General features: G+C 44.2%; 1 protein-coding gene across 6 annotated transcripts in view; it reads right to left on the bottom strand.

Annotated features, from left to right (window-relative positions):
- LOC147016570 (long-chain-fatty-acid--CoA ligase ACSBG2-like) overlaps positions 1-17651 on the bottom strand; it is a 100129-nt gene that overhangs the window by 46195 nt on the left and 36283 nt on the right. For all 6 annotated transcript variants that reach the window (XM_085845350.1, XM_085845356.1, XM_085845352.1 and 3 more), the window contains exons 5-7: positions 7712-7800; positions 1363-1483; positions 101-181 (exon numbers count right to left, since the gene is read on the bottom strand). In XM_085845350.1, coding sequence (XP_085701476.1) covers positions 101-181; positions 1363-1483; positions 7712-7800 — 291 coding nt within the window. The remainder of the gene's footprint in view (positions 1-100; positions 182-1362; positions 1484-7711; positions 7801-17651) is intronic.

Here is a 17651-nt window from a genome sequence, read left to right as displayed (position 1 = left end):
GGATTAATATGTACACTTAAATTGCAGTATCAGTTCAGCATACGTCAGTCGTCAGGATAAAAATCTAACAGCCATTGGAATAAAAACGGCAATTCCTTACCAAATACACATTCTCAACTTTATCCTTCAGTTCCCCCGAGTACTGTACGATGGCTTTCAGGTGGGGAAGTTGTGGCCACACCTTGTAAAAACACACAAACAGATGCACGTACAACAGGATTAAAAACCAAACTGATCAAAACGACATTGGATACAAATCATCTCGTTACCAAGCTCGATATTCAGCAATCTCAGCTCGATGCTGCGGAAACCACGGACTTCAGGATTATTGGGCTGTTCCACGGTGAAGCTGAATCTATGAGCCTATCACTTTCCCAACATAGACAGGTCGGTGGTCTCTGTCTTATACCACCTCCTTTCTGGTCTTCCACACTCTGCTCTTTCTGTACTTTGTCCCCCCCCCCCCCAAGGTTTCTGCTGGTATTAATCCACACCTACACTCTTTCGTTCCTCTAAATTTTAACCACCTGTGGAACCAATCTCCACATTCTCTTCAATCTCATTCTTCCCTTCAGGTTTTTCAGACACCTGTTCATCACTGTCTCAAATCATCAACAGTCTAGAATTGTGTCCATTAGCCAAGGAGACAGTTTAGGCAGCACAGAGTATGGTCCTGATGGATAAGCATCTCAACTGCAAGAAAACAGAATCCTCGTTAAAACAATCCCTGACAGATCCTGGTTAACCTCAATTTACATTTTAAATTGTAATCTTGGAAGATTCACTATTGAAACTGCAAGACAGGAGGTGGATGCGCAAGGACTTCCACTGGTGACAAATTGGTGAGCTCTATTTTAGACAAGCTTACATCTGGCCTTGCTTCTGCTGCAGCCTCCTACCTATCTGCTCCCCAATTAAAGCCACCCCAGGTCGCAATCGTTCCTCAAAAAACTCTTACCTGCTCACCCCTCCCAAAGTTGAGGGCAGCTGCCCACCTCATTCGTCCCCAAGTGTAATAGTATGCCCGTGTTCCTTCTCTCATCTTCCTTCGTTCAAAAGTGCTGCCCATCGCTCTCTCACGCTCATCCACATTCTCTTCAACATACATCATTCTTTCCCAATCTGTTTCTCTCCTCATTTGTGTTCTTCCTCCTTTCCTAATTGTGCATGTCCATAAAAAAAAAACAGTCCAACCACATGTTAAACGTACAATTAAAAGCTTGTACGTTGCTATCGGCACTGAATTTACATGTTCGCCCAAAGATAAATAGTAGGGCTCACAGGACAACTCGGAGGCATGCACGCCAGCCTTTGAGCTCGTGGTTTCACCATCATGGTTTCAGCGTCATTCATGGCAGTTACCTGGATAATTTTCTGGAGTTGTTTATCGTTCTCCACAACAATAATATTCGCCTTGCAGTTTTCAGCCACGTACTGGCAGGCTTCCGGGGAGTTGGTCGTATAAATCCCAACGGCAAATCCTCTGCAAGAACAACATCATGGTCAATGTAACAAAGCTGCTTTCCACAAGAAATGCCAATAATAATCCATTCGACTCGTGGGTTGATTTTGTTTTTTTTGTTTGTTTTGTGATCGATCAAAATTGTGTGATCCACTACTGTTAGGGATTCAACTCAACTTCCAGTGACACAAAAATGGCAAACTGAAGAATACAATGGTTTTAGATCTGTGGAAAATCGCCGAAGCTTACCTATGAACAAACAAAATGGCACAGAGCAAGGCATAAAGATTGACTTTGGGAAATTATTAGAACGTAAAATCCCAGAAAGTCTATTTTTGTTTTTTTTTAATACAATGTCGAGGCTCATACAAGAGCAAACACACAGAACGAACAACAAGGGGAGCAGGAGACGAGAGAGTTGGGAGGGGGAAGGAAAAAAAGTGGGAAACAGAGACATGAGGAGATCTGTGGAAGGGAGAGGGATGGGGTTGGGAACGTTGGGTATACAAGATGGACTTACAGGGACTTTCAGGAAGGAAAGCAGGGAATGTGAAGGAGGTGGGCTTGGGGTGGATTAACGGGGGTACAAAAGATCGAGTATTTGGATGAGGGAAGATAAGAGATAGTTGGGAACAGCTGTTTTGAAGACCTGGAGGGAAGAGTGGGGTTGAAGTGTGTGTGGGAATTTGTTTCAAAGGTGGGGAAAATAGAGGAATCAAAGAGTGAAGGTGAGCAGCGATTCATCATTTTGATAGTTTTACCAGAAGGGGGTTGCTGGCGGACCTTGAGGACCCTAAGGGAGGGGGGAGGGTGGGGTCGAGGCTGGAGAGGAGACAGTAGAAGACAAAAAGACTACTGACCTGCATGCGGTGAGAGAGTGAGAGAGCCAAAGACTCAGCCTCATCGCAGGAGATACTAATGATCCTAAATGCCTTGGTTTCCACAGCGTGAAGCCGAGAAAAGTGAGAGGTGGGAGCATCAACCCAGAGGGGAGAGCAGTACTCCATCGGGTTGTGGACGAAAGCTTTGTATGTGGTGAGCAGTTCAGGTGTGCCAAGCAAGGACTTTCCACGATGGAGGATGCCCAGTTGGCAACTGGCTTTGGAGGGCAGCTTGGAAATGTGGCTTTCCTGGGAAAGATTGTGGCAGATAGTGAGATCCAGAAGCTTGACTGAAAGGACTTCTTCAAGAGGATTGTTGAGAAAGTAGATTGGAGGGGGGGGGTAGTTTATAGACAGTCCTTTCAGAGAGACAAAGTGAAAGTTTGAGATTTGTCAGGGTTGAAAAGCATATTCCACGTGTTGGACCAGTTTGTAATTTTATCCAGATCTGTAGAGAGTGAAGAAGCTGCTGCTTGCTGGTCTGAGGGATAACAGATGGTACGGCAGAGGGTGGAGTCATCAGCAAAGAGATAAAGAGGATTTTCCAGAGTCAGAGAGATCATTGATGAAAACCAGAAAAAGAACAGGGCCCAGAACACTGGATTGAGGAACTCCAGCCTGGACAGGAAGAGGGAATGAGAGAACTCCATTTAGGGCCACACGTTGGTGATGACAGGAGAGGAAGTCTGTGAGCCACGAGTGGAGATGGCCTTTGATACCAAAGGAAGAGAGTTTGGTGAGTAGGGCAGGGTGCCAGACCGTATCGAAGGCACGCGACAGTCGAGGGATATGGCTCTGATTTCATGTCTGGCATTGAGTATCTCCATCCATTGCTGCGAGAGCAGAAGCAGCATATCCAGGGTAGAGTGGACTGGTTTGAATCCAAATTGATGACCGGAAATCAAGCCATTGGAGAAGAGGAAGGATTTAATGTCTGAAGCGATGATGGATTCCATCACTTTGCTGATGATTGGGAGAAGGCTGATTGATCTGTCGTTGCAGGGATCTGTTTTTGCAGCACGGTAATGTTTGCTGATTTCCAAGTACATGGCAGATGACCTTGAGCAAATGAGAGGGTGAATAGAACAGAGAGAGGGTGAGCAAGCACAGCAGACCAGGTTTTTAGGACACGTGGGCTGATGCTGTCTGGATCGTTTGCAGAATCGGAGTCGAGCTTTGACATCAAAATGTCCATCTTGTCGGGAGAAAAGGACAGAGTCCAGGAACAGCTGGGTGTGACTGGGTAAGGTGGGTGCAGAAAGCGATGGGTTTGTGACACAAGATTTAGAAGCAAACACAGAGTTTAGGCATTCAGCCTTTTCACATGCAGTGTCAGCTGTTCAGCCATTTGAGGCCCTCAGTAATGAGACAAGGACTGTCAGGATAGCCTCGAAGTTTGTGCACTTGCTCTTGGGCTGTTGAACCAGGGTTTGAATCTCGGCCAAGCTACAAACTGTCACCCTGGTGTTGCACATGCATGACGATTCATCAATGCATGCACGATCGGATGGATGTTAAGCCTGATGGTTAGTCTACCAATACTGGTCGTTGGTGGATGATAAAGGTCCCACCGTGTTGTTCACGAAGAGTAGGCGAGCTAACCCCGAACAAATTACAAACTTTGTCAAATGTCAGCCAACATGCATGAACAACATGTTCGTGAAAGACTTGGGTCGTCCCAACATGGACGTGGGAATAATTAAAGCCGTTAAAGAAGGAAAGAGAAAGAGAAAGAGAAAGAGAGCGTTAAGTAGTTAAGCATTGTTACTGTGAAAAAAAAACAACGAATAAACAGGTTGTCAGTTGATGTAAAGCATGAAGTTGTTGGGCAGAATATCTTTATTTAAATAATTATTTTAAGCCATGTCCTGAGATGACACCAAGTTAAAACAAAGCTCCCACAAGCTTCGTTTCCAACTGATGTTTCAGTTTTGAATGCCTCGTTTGGTTTAAGTAATAGATTGATACAGGGATAACCATGACCGGTAAAACTTGTAAGTCTTGAACGCCACTTTCATCATGATCAAAACAAAGAACGTTTGAAAAAAAAAAAAAAAAAAAAAAAAAAAATAACTTTCCGGACACCTGTCATTGTAAAGTCTTTCTCTGCACTTAACCCTTTGTCCTCCTGCTCCTGCATATAATCGAGTGAAATAGAGTGACTATCTTGAATCGCAGTCGAGTCGAGAAATTGAGTCCTGAGTCGGTCTCTTTGGCTTTCCCATCCGAGCACACGACTAAGGATGCTGGGATCTCGAGTTCAAATCACACGTATGGTGTCGATTTGTCCTTTGTTTCCCGATGTCCTTGTAATTTATATAAAAGTGCACTGTTGCATTTGAATATTCTTGTCCCACACGTGGTGCTGGCCTAACGACAGTAAAAATGGGGAACCTGCCCCAGACTGCTCTCCCAGTTCCAGAGACAAATGTGTGGTCACGTTAGGGACTCAAAATTTGTTTCTGGATTTTTTTCCCTGCAACACTGATTACATAAATTCAAATTTTTTTTTCTCAACTCATGGTGAATACGAGACTTTTTGAAATAAGCCAATCACCCCACAATGCATCAGTGCACATGCGTAGCACCCCGTCATAATGATGGCGATCGGGGGGGGGGGGGTAATGTATCGTGCATGCGAAGTAATGATTGGTATGTAGGCCTTGCCAATACACAAATGTATTGTGTGAATCTGTCTTCGAGATCTTTCTTCAACGCCATGATTTATCATCGAATTTGTTCACTAATCTGGCTCACTGAGCTCGTATACACATCAGATGTGTCGTGAGAAATGTGATAGAATTGTAGTGTCGGCCCCATGGATGGAGTGATATTGAATGTAGCTTTGAACTTCAGAAAGAAGGGGGAAAAAAATCCTTCACAAGTCCTTAAGTGATTAGCTCTTGTATTAAAAAACAAACAAACAAATATTGACAAGATCTCTTCCCCCCTAAAAAAATAAATATATATCACAAGTACAATAGGCCTGTATTAATTACATGGAGGAAGGTTACCATATAGGCTACTGTACATTGATAAAAGGAATATGGATAATTTTATAACTTATAACCCGCTGAAGAGAGCATGAGAGTGACCCAAGCATTGTGAAAGTTCACCAGTTCATCAGCAAGTTGACCAGACATTTGCGCTATTTATTTGCTGACTTGAAGTTTATTAGAAGTTCGTTTAACTCGCGGTGGTTTTACATGTACAGGGCTCCAATCATTCCACGGGAAAAGTTCAGGATTTCGGTGTTTCCAAGACAGGGTTTTCTTCCCACTTCCATCCGTGCCTGGTGCAACGAAGTGACAGGTGCACCCCTTCCAGTTGTGACAGCCGCTCATTGGTATTACCAGGAAATAGTAGGAAAGCGACACCTTTCATCCACAGATGCTTCTCATACTTTTGTGAGTCCAATTTGCATTGAAGAACAACAATTATGGTTGAACATCTTGCAGTTACCCTCAGTTTGACTCTTTAGTTTGAATCCTGCAAATTGTGTTAAAAAGACGACTTGATTTAGTCCGGGCAAGGACAGACTCAAAGTGCCCCGATTCGCGGAAGTGAGTCACTGAAAAGGAACGCACAGCGCATGCGCGAAAGGCATCGTTGGGCGTTTGAGACATTTCAAACGTCCCGTATTGTCAAACACAGCTTTGTACATCTGTACACATCAGGCAACTTTGAAACTGTGATTCAGGTGTCAAGTTTTAAAGTGGGCGTCTATAATGACATGACATTTTCTGAACCCTTGTATAATGCAAACAGAAAACTTACAAGAATTCAGAAAAACTGGATATTTTATCGAAGACTGACGATACATTGTTAAAATGGTTCCTCGCTACCAATGTGCGACTTTACAGGTGACAGCTAAATCAGCGAGGCGTGAAAGTGAGCCTTCGGCGGTGGATCTTGCTTTGGTCACAGTCATCAATTCTCAGAAAAACACCGTAAAACAATCGAGCATTGTAATCTGTATGTGGTATGTATGTTTCAGATACACAATTAAAATTGTGGTTTTACTTTGTTCACATCTCGTCAGCCTTTGCGTTTGGACCGAGAATAAGTTGAGGTCAAGTGTGTTTCGCTCTGTGGCCGAAAGTCCGCAGACTGAGGGTTGTGACATACTACAACTGGTTGTGACCTACACCACAAATGGTGGTGACAATTCTCACTGGCAGAGAAATGTTAAGGAGAAAGGAAAGAAAAAAAAAAAAAAACATTGACTTTCATTCATCACCTCAAGGTGGCCTTGAATGACAAGATTTCAAGCTTGCCAAACAGTCTATAATCACTTCAACATTGGTTGCAATCACCTTAAGTGGGAACTGAAGGTTGTACTGAAGCCCGTCTCGGATCTGAAGCATCCAACTTCCGTTCTTTTTAGGATCTTCTGGATGAAGCAATGTTTTCAAGCTCAAGGCTTACAAATATTTCCTGGTGTTTCCATAAGACATCCGTTCCGAAGACTCAAAGTAACGATCGATTGTAGCTCATTTGTTGTGACATTTCCTGATATCCCTTTCAATTACTCTGACGGATCGTTGTGGAGTCTTGACTTATGAAGAGGTAGCGTCAAAGGTTCATAAATTGACTCGACAATATCGAGCGCATTTGTCTGCCAAGGTCTTCCCGGGAAAAATGATTCAATTCATCAGGTTTGCCAAGGCAGGAGGTTGTGAATTGCCACGAGCTGAAGCTTAATTGCTGCATCATAAAACTTTGAGATCTTTCCCATTGCTTCTGTCATTCTGGACATCTATATCACGAAACGTGACTTCAGCTCAGGTGAACATTCATTTTAACATGATGGATCTCGTCAAAAACAAAACGTGATCCACAATGTGAGAAGGGAATTTGACAGCACTGCACTGTCTTTTAAATATTTAACGTGTCACATTCCAGCCAAACAGCTTTGACAAGAAGATTGTGGCCCAAGCAAATTAAGCATGAATGATGTTCTTTTAAAAAAAAAATTTTTTGCGGTTTTCAGTTTGTGAGCTCTGGTTGTGGCAATGTTGAGGTTTGTTCTAAAAATACAAGTAAACCTTCAAAGAAACAGTACGTGCAGCTTTTTTGAAAATATGGGAACATCTACAAATATGTCGTAAACATGTGGGGCCGGCCCGCCCAAAGTTAGAGTGCCCCACGCTCTCTCAATCTTAATCAGGCCGCGCCTGCACGCAAGGTTTCTTGTTTCGTTTTGTTTTTTGACGAGCTACTCCTTGAGGCTTAGATCACTGTAAAAAGGGGGAGTGATTGAGGAAAAATAGGATAAGATGAGACTCGAGTGCTTCCTCAGCAAGATGAACTAGTGAGATGCTTATTAACGAGTTGAGGCTTAAAATCCATCAGATTGAAGACTCACCCTGCCATGATGGCTCCAATGTCGGAGACGAACCACCGAGGGGAGTTGAAGCCCAAGATACCAACCCCGTGAAATCTTTCAAGTCCAAGCTGTAAGAAAATATTTGCAACAGCAAGTTTAATATTCCCATCATTACACAGCTTGCACAAGCAATGTAAATCAATAGGTTGGGGGATGGGGAGGGACAAGGAGTGGTCCCTTACACAAACGGTTAAGATTTCTCATGAGATCTGCTTGACATCTGATGAAAATCTCACCAGGAATTTTTGAAAGACGTTTCATGACTGAGACGTGGTGACATAATGCATTTCTCAAATCCTACCTATCGATGCTTTAAAAAAAAAGTTATACATAAATCTAGGCTCATGGAGGAGCTAAATAGCAGTGGGAAGCAGGTTCATAGATGGAGAGGATCAAAGGGGAACAGGGAGAAGAAAGCACATGAGTCAATGAGTGGGGAAAAAAAGGAAAGGGGCAGGAATTGGGTTCACGAGAGTAGAGGGGAGCAGGAACAGGTGTCAGAGAAAAACGTGTGCCAACGAGGGGTAGCACTCTGGAAGGACTGAAGAAGAACACAAGAAAATAGATCTTGTGTAAAATACAGGTAGAACCTCGATCTATGTTGTGCAGTCATTTTTATCTTTCTGAGCTCTTGCTTGATATTCCACAGTTTGTTTTCCATGACCCTTGTAAAGAAACATCTTTTGGTCCAGGGAGCATGGAGTACATCATCGAGGGCCCCTTCCTCAAACCAAATTACACCAAAGGCAAGTCTTTGAAAACACACAGTCCTTTCGTTGCTATTTATGTTTTGTGCCTGAGGATTTCAAAACAGAAATCTGCCTGAGATTTGTCCCCCCCCCCGCTCCCTCCACCCCATATATTTCCTCAGGACACTCAAGGTCCACCAAAAATCCCCTTCTGGTGAAACTGCCAAAATCAAGAATCACTCCTCACCTTCACTCTTTCATTCCTCTTTTTTTTCCCACCTCTGGAACTTAAATTTTCTTCAATGGGACTTCAATTGAACTCTGGAACTCCCACACTCTCTTCAATCACACTCCTCCCTCCAGGTCTTCAAAAGAGCTGTTCAGCACCATCTTTTATCTTCTCCCATCCAAAATATTGATCTTTACTACCCCCGTTAATCCACCCCAAACCCACCTCCTTCAAATTCCCTGCTTTCCTTCCTGAAAGTCCCTGCAGTGTAGGGACCTGAAAGTCCCTGTAGTGTCGTCTATCTTGTTTACCCTGTGTACCCCCACCAAATCCCTCTCCCTTCCACAGATCTCCTCATGTCTTTGGTTCCGCACTGTTTTATGCTTCCCTCTCATCTCCTGCCTTGTTATACATTTCTGTGTATTAGTCTCGACTTGGTATTTAAAAAAAAACAAAAATACAAACAAATCTTCTACAAGAAGAAGAACAACATGGTGACACTCGTATATAAAACTGTTACCGCTTTGGCTAAGGAACAACAATTCCATGACAAGTCATCTGGCAAATTTATCTGTGCACAGAATGTGTACGACAACAGCGTTTTGTGTCTGGTAATGAAAATGCATCGTCTGCCTGGTCTGTGTCTACAAAAAGTACAAAACATTTTGAGAACATGCACGGTCAAAGATATCCAACAGACAGTTCAAAAAGTCTGACTGCGGCAAGCTTCTACAAAACAAACAAACAGAATGCAGAACAAATCGTAGGGATTCTTGCGAGCGTTTCCAAATTCAACTCATCGGGGTGATTGTTCATTTTGCCAAGGACAGTAGTATTGTGCGAGCATAAAGCAATGTTAATCTCATCAAAATAAAACTAAGTATGCAAGTCGATAGAGAGCACAGCCCCCATCCACACTTTAAAAATAGGACGTGTGGATCTTAGATTCAGATCACTCAATAAATAAAGAGTTAAATATGTAGTGGAGATGGTAAAGTGTATATGAATAAATAAATAATTCAAGCTGGTATGTTGGAAGCAGTGAATTTTATATACATACATATACATGTGTGGTGTGTTTGTACTGGATATGGTAATGTGCGTGTGTGTGTGTTTATATATATATATATATATATATATATAAATAAAACAGGACCCAATCACATCTCTCACCCAAAATTGGAGGGAAAAACCAATCAGCTCTCACCTTATCAATTACCCCAGGTGGCGAGGATTTCAACAAATTAACTGCCATGCTCTTCCAGCCAAATAAAGCTGCATAAAGCAACCAATAAAAGCTATACAACTCAAGGTATGGGGGTTAATTTATAGAATTGCTTGGTTATTCCCTCCAATTATGGGTGAGAGACGTGATTGGGTCTCGTTATTTGTATGTTGAATGCTATTGACATTGCACGTGATGATTATTGTGAGCCTCGATGGTGCATGTTTCTGTCTATGCTGTCGCTGACGACTCGCCAACAAGTGATGAAACCGGTCTGGCGGCTGAGGCTGTGTGCAGCATCACGATTCTCATGCATGTACAACTTGTGAATGTCTGGTCAGGTCAGGTCAGGTCAGATTAGATCTGTGATTTGCTGCAGGTACCATGTAAACCTGTACTAACCTGTTCCCTGGTCGGGTTGTCGGCGACTAAACCGTTTCACCCACAAAGTTTGTTGGACACCCAGGAGGATGAAGAACAAAACCTGTTAAAGGGTGGAAGAGCTCCTTGTGAGCCAACAGCCATTCATATCTAGTGCCCAACTGTCTGTGGATGTCCTCCTGCAGTTGGGTTACTTTTTATGAGGTTGGTGGCAGGATTTGCACTCCGGTCACAGTAAAACCCTTCATTCCGCAAAACATTCCAAAAGCATTAAAAAAAAATCTGAAAACCCACTCCCTGGGAGTACCTCCTATGCAACTTCCCTTCGCAGGGCAGCTCACCGGATGACGGATTTGGAGCAAAGCCTTCGGGACCCCCAATCTTTGATGAGAGAAGGGAAACTACGGGGTAACCTTCCCGGGTCAGATTGCGGGAGAGGGTGTCAGAGTGGTGCTGAGGTATCGTCCACCAAATGGCGGTCTCCTTGGGTTAATCTGAAGCGGTCCCTTCGGGTGGGTGTCTGGAATGTCCTATCCCAAAGAGAGGATGACCACCTGTCTCTGTTATCATCTGAGCTCAAGCGTTTGGACATAGGTATTAGAGCACTCTCTGAGGTTTGGAGACCGGATTGCGGTGAGATCAAGGTGGGTAGTTACACCTACTATTGGTCTGGTCACTCTGATGGTTACCATGCCCAAGGAGTTGCTGTAGCTGTGTCCAATAATCTGACTCCAATGATAATTGAGGTAACACCGGTTAACGTGCGTATTATGAGACTCAGGATTCGTCACTCCTTAGGTGTCATTTCCCTGGTCTCTGTTTATGCTCCGACTGAGGCGAGTGATCTCACCGTGGACAACGCATTCTTTGTCATGCTCAAATCTATAGTTCATCAGTGCCCCAGGCGGGATACTCTTCAATTTGGAGGGATTTCAATACATCGACTGGAACTGATAGGGATGGTTATGCGACGCGTGTTTGTCCCAATGGGTCTGGAACTGTGAACCAGAATAGCACTAAGTTCCTTGACTTTGCAAGAAGTCATGGACTTAGGGTGGCTGGTTCATGGTTTCAGCACCCACAAGCTCATCGCTGAACTTGGTATTCCAAAGCTGGCGGTGTGGCAAAGGAGATTGGCCATGTGCTTGTTGATGATCCAGAACTGCCGGGTCCACCGGAGTGCTCAGTTCCTCAAAACTGACCACTGGCTTGTTGTAGCTACTCTGAAGTTGCAACTTAAATCCAAGAGAACAGTTCCATCCCAGCCTAGGCAAGATGTTGGCAAGCTCAAGGATGATAGGGTAGCTGAGGAGTTTGGGAACAGGATGATTTGGGGGAGGTTCTGAGTGCTTTGGGGGATCCTGAAGAGTTGTGGAGTGCCTTCAAGACCACCATACTTGATATTGCTGGTAGATGTCTTGGAATTCACCAGCATGCGAAGAAAAATTTTGTCTCTCAAGGGACACTGAATACCATTGCTCAGAGTCGCAGAGCTAGGCTACATGGCAGAGCTGAGCTGTTCAGGGAGCTGAGGCATAAAACTGTACGTGCACTAAGGGTGGACAAGGAAGCCTATATGCGAGGAATCTGTGAGGGGGTAGAGCATCACCTTTTGTCAAGTGATTCTCTTCCTGCTTACAGGGGAATTCACACATTGCGTTGGTCAAAGCCCGTCCCTCAGTGTACTGCAGTTAGAGCAGAGGGTGGTGGGTTCTTGACAGAGGTGTCCAAAATGAATGCCCACTGGGCCGGTAATTGAGCGGTTGTACCAGGCTGATCCACCAGCTGTCGAGTTGGATGTCAGGGATGTTACAATCGCTATTGCTGACCCTCCAATCAACTGTGGTCCACCTTCGTTTGTGGAAAAACAGGCTGCGGTGAACCGGTTGAAATGGGGTAAAGCTCCAGGGATCTTTGGCATCCATGCTGAACTTCTCAAGGCTGGTGAAAATGCTGCACTCGTGTCGTTGCATGCAGTTTTGTGCTCTGCCTGGAACACAGGCATCATCCCAACTGACTGGAAGAGGGGCCTTGTTGTCCCTCTCTGGAAAGGGAAGGATGATCGCCAAGACTGCAACAACGACCGAGGGGTGATGCTGCTCTCAGTGCCAGGTAAGGTCTTTGCTGGATAATTCTTGATAGGGTTCGCACCACATGCTTGAGCACCAGCGTCCAGAGCAGTCAGACTTTACACCAAAGAGGTCAGTGATTCACTGTATCCTTGTTCTTCGTGTCCTCACCAAATGCAGACAAAAGTTTCGGCAGGGGCTGCTTGCAGCTTATGTTGATCTCTGTAAAGCGTTTGATTCAGTGAATCGGGATGTCCTCTGGAGGATTCTTGGTCTTCGTGGGGTGCCACCGAAACTGCTCAATCTGATGTCTGAGAGTGCTGTGAGATGTGGTGATACCATATCTGACTTATTTCCAGTTGTTACTGGAGTTTGTCAGGGGTGTGTACTGGTCCCCACACTTTTCAGCAATTGCATGGACTGGATTCTGGGGAGGATGTTGGAGAGATCAAGTATTTTGGAATGTCAAGATCTCTGACCTTGATTTCGCAGTTGATGCAGTCATCTTTGCAGAGGCTCTCGATATCCTCTTGAAGGCCCTCGAGGTGCTGAATGATGAGTCGGAGCCACTGTGATTGCGGGTGCCCTGGGTCAACACTAAGATCCAGGCTTTCAATGACATCTTGGATGCTGCTATCCTGTCTGTACCCATTTGTGGTGAGGATGTTGAGGTCATGGAAAGATTCACTTTCCTTGGCAGTGATATTCATGTCTCTGCTGGCTGTGAGCTGGAGTTCAACAGATGTCTGGGTCGAGCCTGGGGAGTCATGGATTCACTGGATCATGGGGTGTGGCACTGCTGGTACTTGTGTGGGAGGACGAAAGTCCGAGTGTTCAGGTCCTTGGTGCTTCCAGTCTTGCTCTTTGGATGTGAGACTTGACTCTGACCAGGGATCTGAGATGGTCACTTAATTCCTTTGGTTCCAGGTCTCTTTGGAGAATCCTTGGCTATCGCTGGTCAGATTTTGTGTCCAATGAGCGGTTGCTGAGAGACTCAAATGAGATTTGTGACCTGCATAGTCTGTGAGCATCAGCTGCGGCTGTATGGGTATGTGGCTCGTTTTATTGACGCTGATCCTGCTCATCAGAATCTCTCGGCAATGGAGCCTCGTGAGTGGAGGAGGCCAATGGGCCGACCACGTGGCTCATGGTTGCAGCAGGTTGATCAGCATCTCAAGTAGATGGTGATGGGCCAGTCAGAGGCCCCTGGAATACCTGCGGAAAGTGGATGAAACGACACGCTGCTCTTGCGCATGCTCCCATACCTGACCTGACCTGACCTGAATGTCTGCAGCTGTAGATGAACCCGAGTGGGGTTTTAATCAGCAAAAGGCGTACCTTCTGTAGCTGCTAATGGTTGCTTAATGCAATTTTTTGGGCTGGAAGAGCATGGGGATTAATTTATATTTCATAGTGGTATGTATGTATATGTAGGTAGTGGTGATAATAAGGTGTATAAAAATAAATAAACGATTCAAATTTGCATGTTGGTAGTGTATATCAAAAAAATAATGGTTCATGAAAGCATATTTACAATCCTTTGCTATTCTCCCTTAATTTACTTTGCAAAAATCGCTAAAATTCAGAAACAAAACAATGTGTCCAATAACTTTTGGCTCCGATCCCAAAATCATTTGACGTGCCTCATGCTCATGCTAATGCTCATGCATCCAGTAATTTTCAGGTAAAGGATCCGGACAAACTGGCAGCATCCAAAATAGATGTCTCCAAATGGGCATCAGGTTGGGGGATAAAAATATATCAGGTTAGCCTGTATGGTGTTTCCAATCTGGGTACAAAGTTCACGATGCTGGGGTCCCAAATTAAACACCCATACCACACCATACGTTGATGTGTCCTTCAGTCCACTCACATCCTTGCAATTCCTGGAAATGTGCAAAGGCGGTTCAAGGTTAATGTGGACTTTTTGTTGTGTATGTGTAAAAAATAATCTTTCGGCAACGCTGAAATTGTATGCACAGTCATTGCCTACCCTAAATGAGTTGGATACAAAGTGACAATAATGCCAATCAAAGCGATCTGAGTGAAACAAGATGTTGGCAAACTTAGCTGTGTGTGTTGTCGAACAGATGTGCATCATCAAGTTCCTTGTGAAGGAGACGTTCAAGCCAGCAAAATTCACAACAGACTCTGCGCAATTGGTTAGCGCAACTCTTTGAATGAGTGTGGAAATGGTGATGCGGGTTCATAAATTCCAATGAATTGATGAGTGATCTTGAGCGTGGTCACTTGCAATCAACTGTTGCCACTCAAGAAAACATCAAATGTGTTGAACAGAAAATTTTGGAGAATGGCCTTATTATTACCGCACGCACGCAAAGCGAAAAGTGGAGTTAAACAATTGCTTCTTGTCCATCCATCTGTCTGTCTGTCTACAAATATCAGTTTATGATCGAGGAACAACTTATTTAAATTGAATGTTATACTTTAAAAACGAATCGGAAAACAAATCTGCCTTTAAACAGAACTTTGGCTCTGAATTTGTACCGAGCGCACGAATAGAAACTGCACCAACGGTGGTAAAACAGTGTTAAATTCAGGAATCAATTTAATTTGTATGACTTTTACAATCTTTATTTTGTTTAAATTGAATTATATACTTGAACACTGTGGAACACAAATCGCCTTCTCATCACTTCCAAAACCCTTCCGTTTCGCAGTACTTGGACATGTTAATAAATAAGGCGGTGCATAAAACTGCTTCAGTAGTGCCAAACTTCGGGAATATTTTTTTTTAACGATCTTTAAAATCATTAGTTTATTTAAATTGAAGTATGCACCGAAACACTGCTTGGGGTAACGTGTTCTATGAACTCTATAGTTGTTAGTGTATTTGACAGAAGAATTGAATGTCTGTATTGGAAGTGTGGAAACCTTCATTCTCACTTGAGAGTCAATAGATCCGTGCAAGGTGGGAACCAAAAGACCTCACATTTTAATAAAAGGCAACTTGTTTGGCCATTGTAACAGATTTCGTGGAACGCTACCAAAAAAAACCGTTATTTGACGATAATGTTCACCCTCACACTGATATCATGACACTAATACTCCAGTAGAGATGGACTGAGTTTTTCCAAGTCATTCTACTCGTCGTCTCCAAACGTTTCACTTTGTGATTTCCATCTATTTGGATGGACAGAGGTGGCATGAAAGTCGAGTGGTAGCACACGCGCCTTTGGACGGATTAGTCTTGGTTTGATTCCCAACCCGACTATAAACCGTCATCCTGATGTATCACAGGTAGGGCATTGAATCATTTAGTGGACTATCCCTTGGATGGACGTTCAAGTGGTGATGCATCAGCCAGCACTGGTTGCTGGTGGGAATTGAAAAAAATCCCCAAGTGTCTTTCACGAAGAGAGAGTTCACACTCTCGCTCTGTCTCTCTTAAAGTAGTCTGGCAAACTCTCCAATCTACTTCCTTATCAATCCTCTTGAAGAAGTTTACTCAAACTTTTTGGCCTCACTATATGCCATGATCGTTCTTGGGCAACCATATAGTCGGCCTCCAAAGTCAGTCACCGACTGGGCATTCTCCATCGTGCAGTCTTTCCTTGGCACACCGAAACCTTTTTCCACTGGCACGGCCTTCATCCGCAGCTTGATGGAGTACTGGTTCTCCCATCTAGTCTGGCATTGCTACCTCACACTTTGCTCAGCTTGACGTCGTGGAAACCAAGGCCGTGAAGATCAATGGAATCTCCATTAATGAAACTTGAGTGTATGAGCACATCACCTTTCCATCACTAATTGATTCAACGCCCTGCCTGTGACACACCAGCATGACAGTTTATCGTTGGGTCAGGAATCACACCCAGACTAACCCATCCAAACGTGAGTACGCTAGTGGTCGGCGATCTCTGTCCTCTACCGCCTCCATTCTGATGTTGCGCCCTCTACCCTTTCCATGCCATGTCCCTCCCCCACCCAAGTTTCTGCAGGCAGTGTGCTGTTCACCAGCAACCCCCTTCTGGTGAATTTCCCAAACTCCAGATTCACTGCTCACCTCCACTCCTTCGGTCCTCTTTTTTTTTTTTTTGCCTGTGGAACCAACTTCCACATTCTCTTCAATCTCATTCTTCACTCCAGGTCTTCAAGATAGCTGTTCACCACCATATCAGATCATCCGCCATCCAAAACCATGATCTTTTCTATCCCCGTTAACTCTCCCCAAGCCCACACCTTTCCAAGTTTCCAGTTTTTCCTTCCTGAGAGTTTGCAGCCGTATCCATCTTGTCGACCCCAGGAGTCTTCCCCTCGCCCTCATTCTTCTCCACATCCCTTATTTCTCCAAGTCTCCCTCTATTTTTTCACTCTGCCCTGCTATTGACATGTCCCCCTCTTCTCTTTCTCCTGTTACACCCTGAACCGTTCTATGCTATAGCTCTTCCACGAGCCTAGACATTGTACATAAAAAAAAAAAAAGCAGTTGTTGCTGGAACATGGGGAAAATCCAAATACCTGGCCAAATTTACATGGCACTTACATGAACAGCACATGCAGTTGTGCTTTCAAAAATGATGCAGCCAGCATCCAGGTGCTGCATGCAAAGGAATGATTCTCATGGACAACTCAAAGGGCTTCTGAGTCACACAGTCCACAAGTATGTGGTATCAGGTTTGAAGAACAGATCGACAATGACATCAAAGCATATGCCCCAAGATGTCTGCATCCCTGTCCCAAATATTTCCATGCTAATAGAATGAAAGTGTTTATCCATCAATAGGACAAGTATGTACATGCATCAGAAGATAACATTGAGAAAGAGGTGAAACTTCATCAAACCCCCTGCGCGTCTTGATTTTCTGGAATAAATAAAATCTGCAACAACCTTGCCGAAGCGCAGCTGTGTTGTGGGCTCCAGCTCGTGACTTGCAAATCACCCAGAATTCCCCAGAGGACAAGGAGGTCTTTCACACCGCTTTAAACATTAATGGAATCATTGTAACCAAATTGCACCACCTCTAGGTGGTGTGAGGGAGACTGCGATGGTGGTTCTGTGGTTATAAAATGGTTTCGTAAACTGTGCTCCAGCAAAGTTAACCCACATAAGGGAATTGTGTTTACAATTTCATCTCGACAACCAGATTTTTCCAATTTTATAAGGCAGCTGGTGATGAAGGATTCGGTGAGCTCTTAATGAGAACGCAACGAGGCGATTTGAACCATTCAACTACCGATAAGGAGGGACCAGTATCATGTTCAAACAATTGCTTCAGACGTACCATTAACACCCAATGTTTAGTGACCTTGAAGGGCACGACCTCACTCAACTGGCAATGGATGCAAGAAGGCCAGGCCAACA

Source organism: Eptatretus burgeri, chromosome 11, assembly GCF_056783735.1.
Source record: "Eptatretus burgeri isolate ZD-2024b chromosome 11, Ebu_testis_v1, whole genome shotgun sequence".
NCBI classification, from domain to species: domain Eukaryota; kingdom Metazoa; phylum Chordata; class Myxini; order Myxiniformes; family Myxinidae; genus Eptatretus; species Eptatretus burgeri.
Note: the sequence above shows the minus strand (reverse complement) of the source record. Positions and strands in the feature narration are given on the sequence as shown.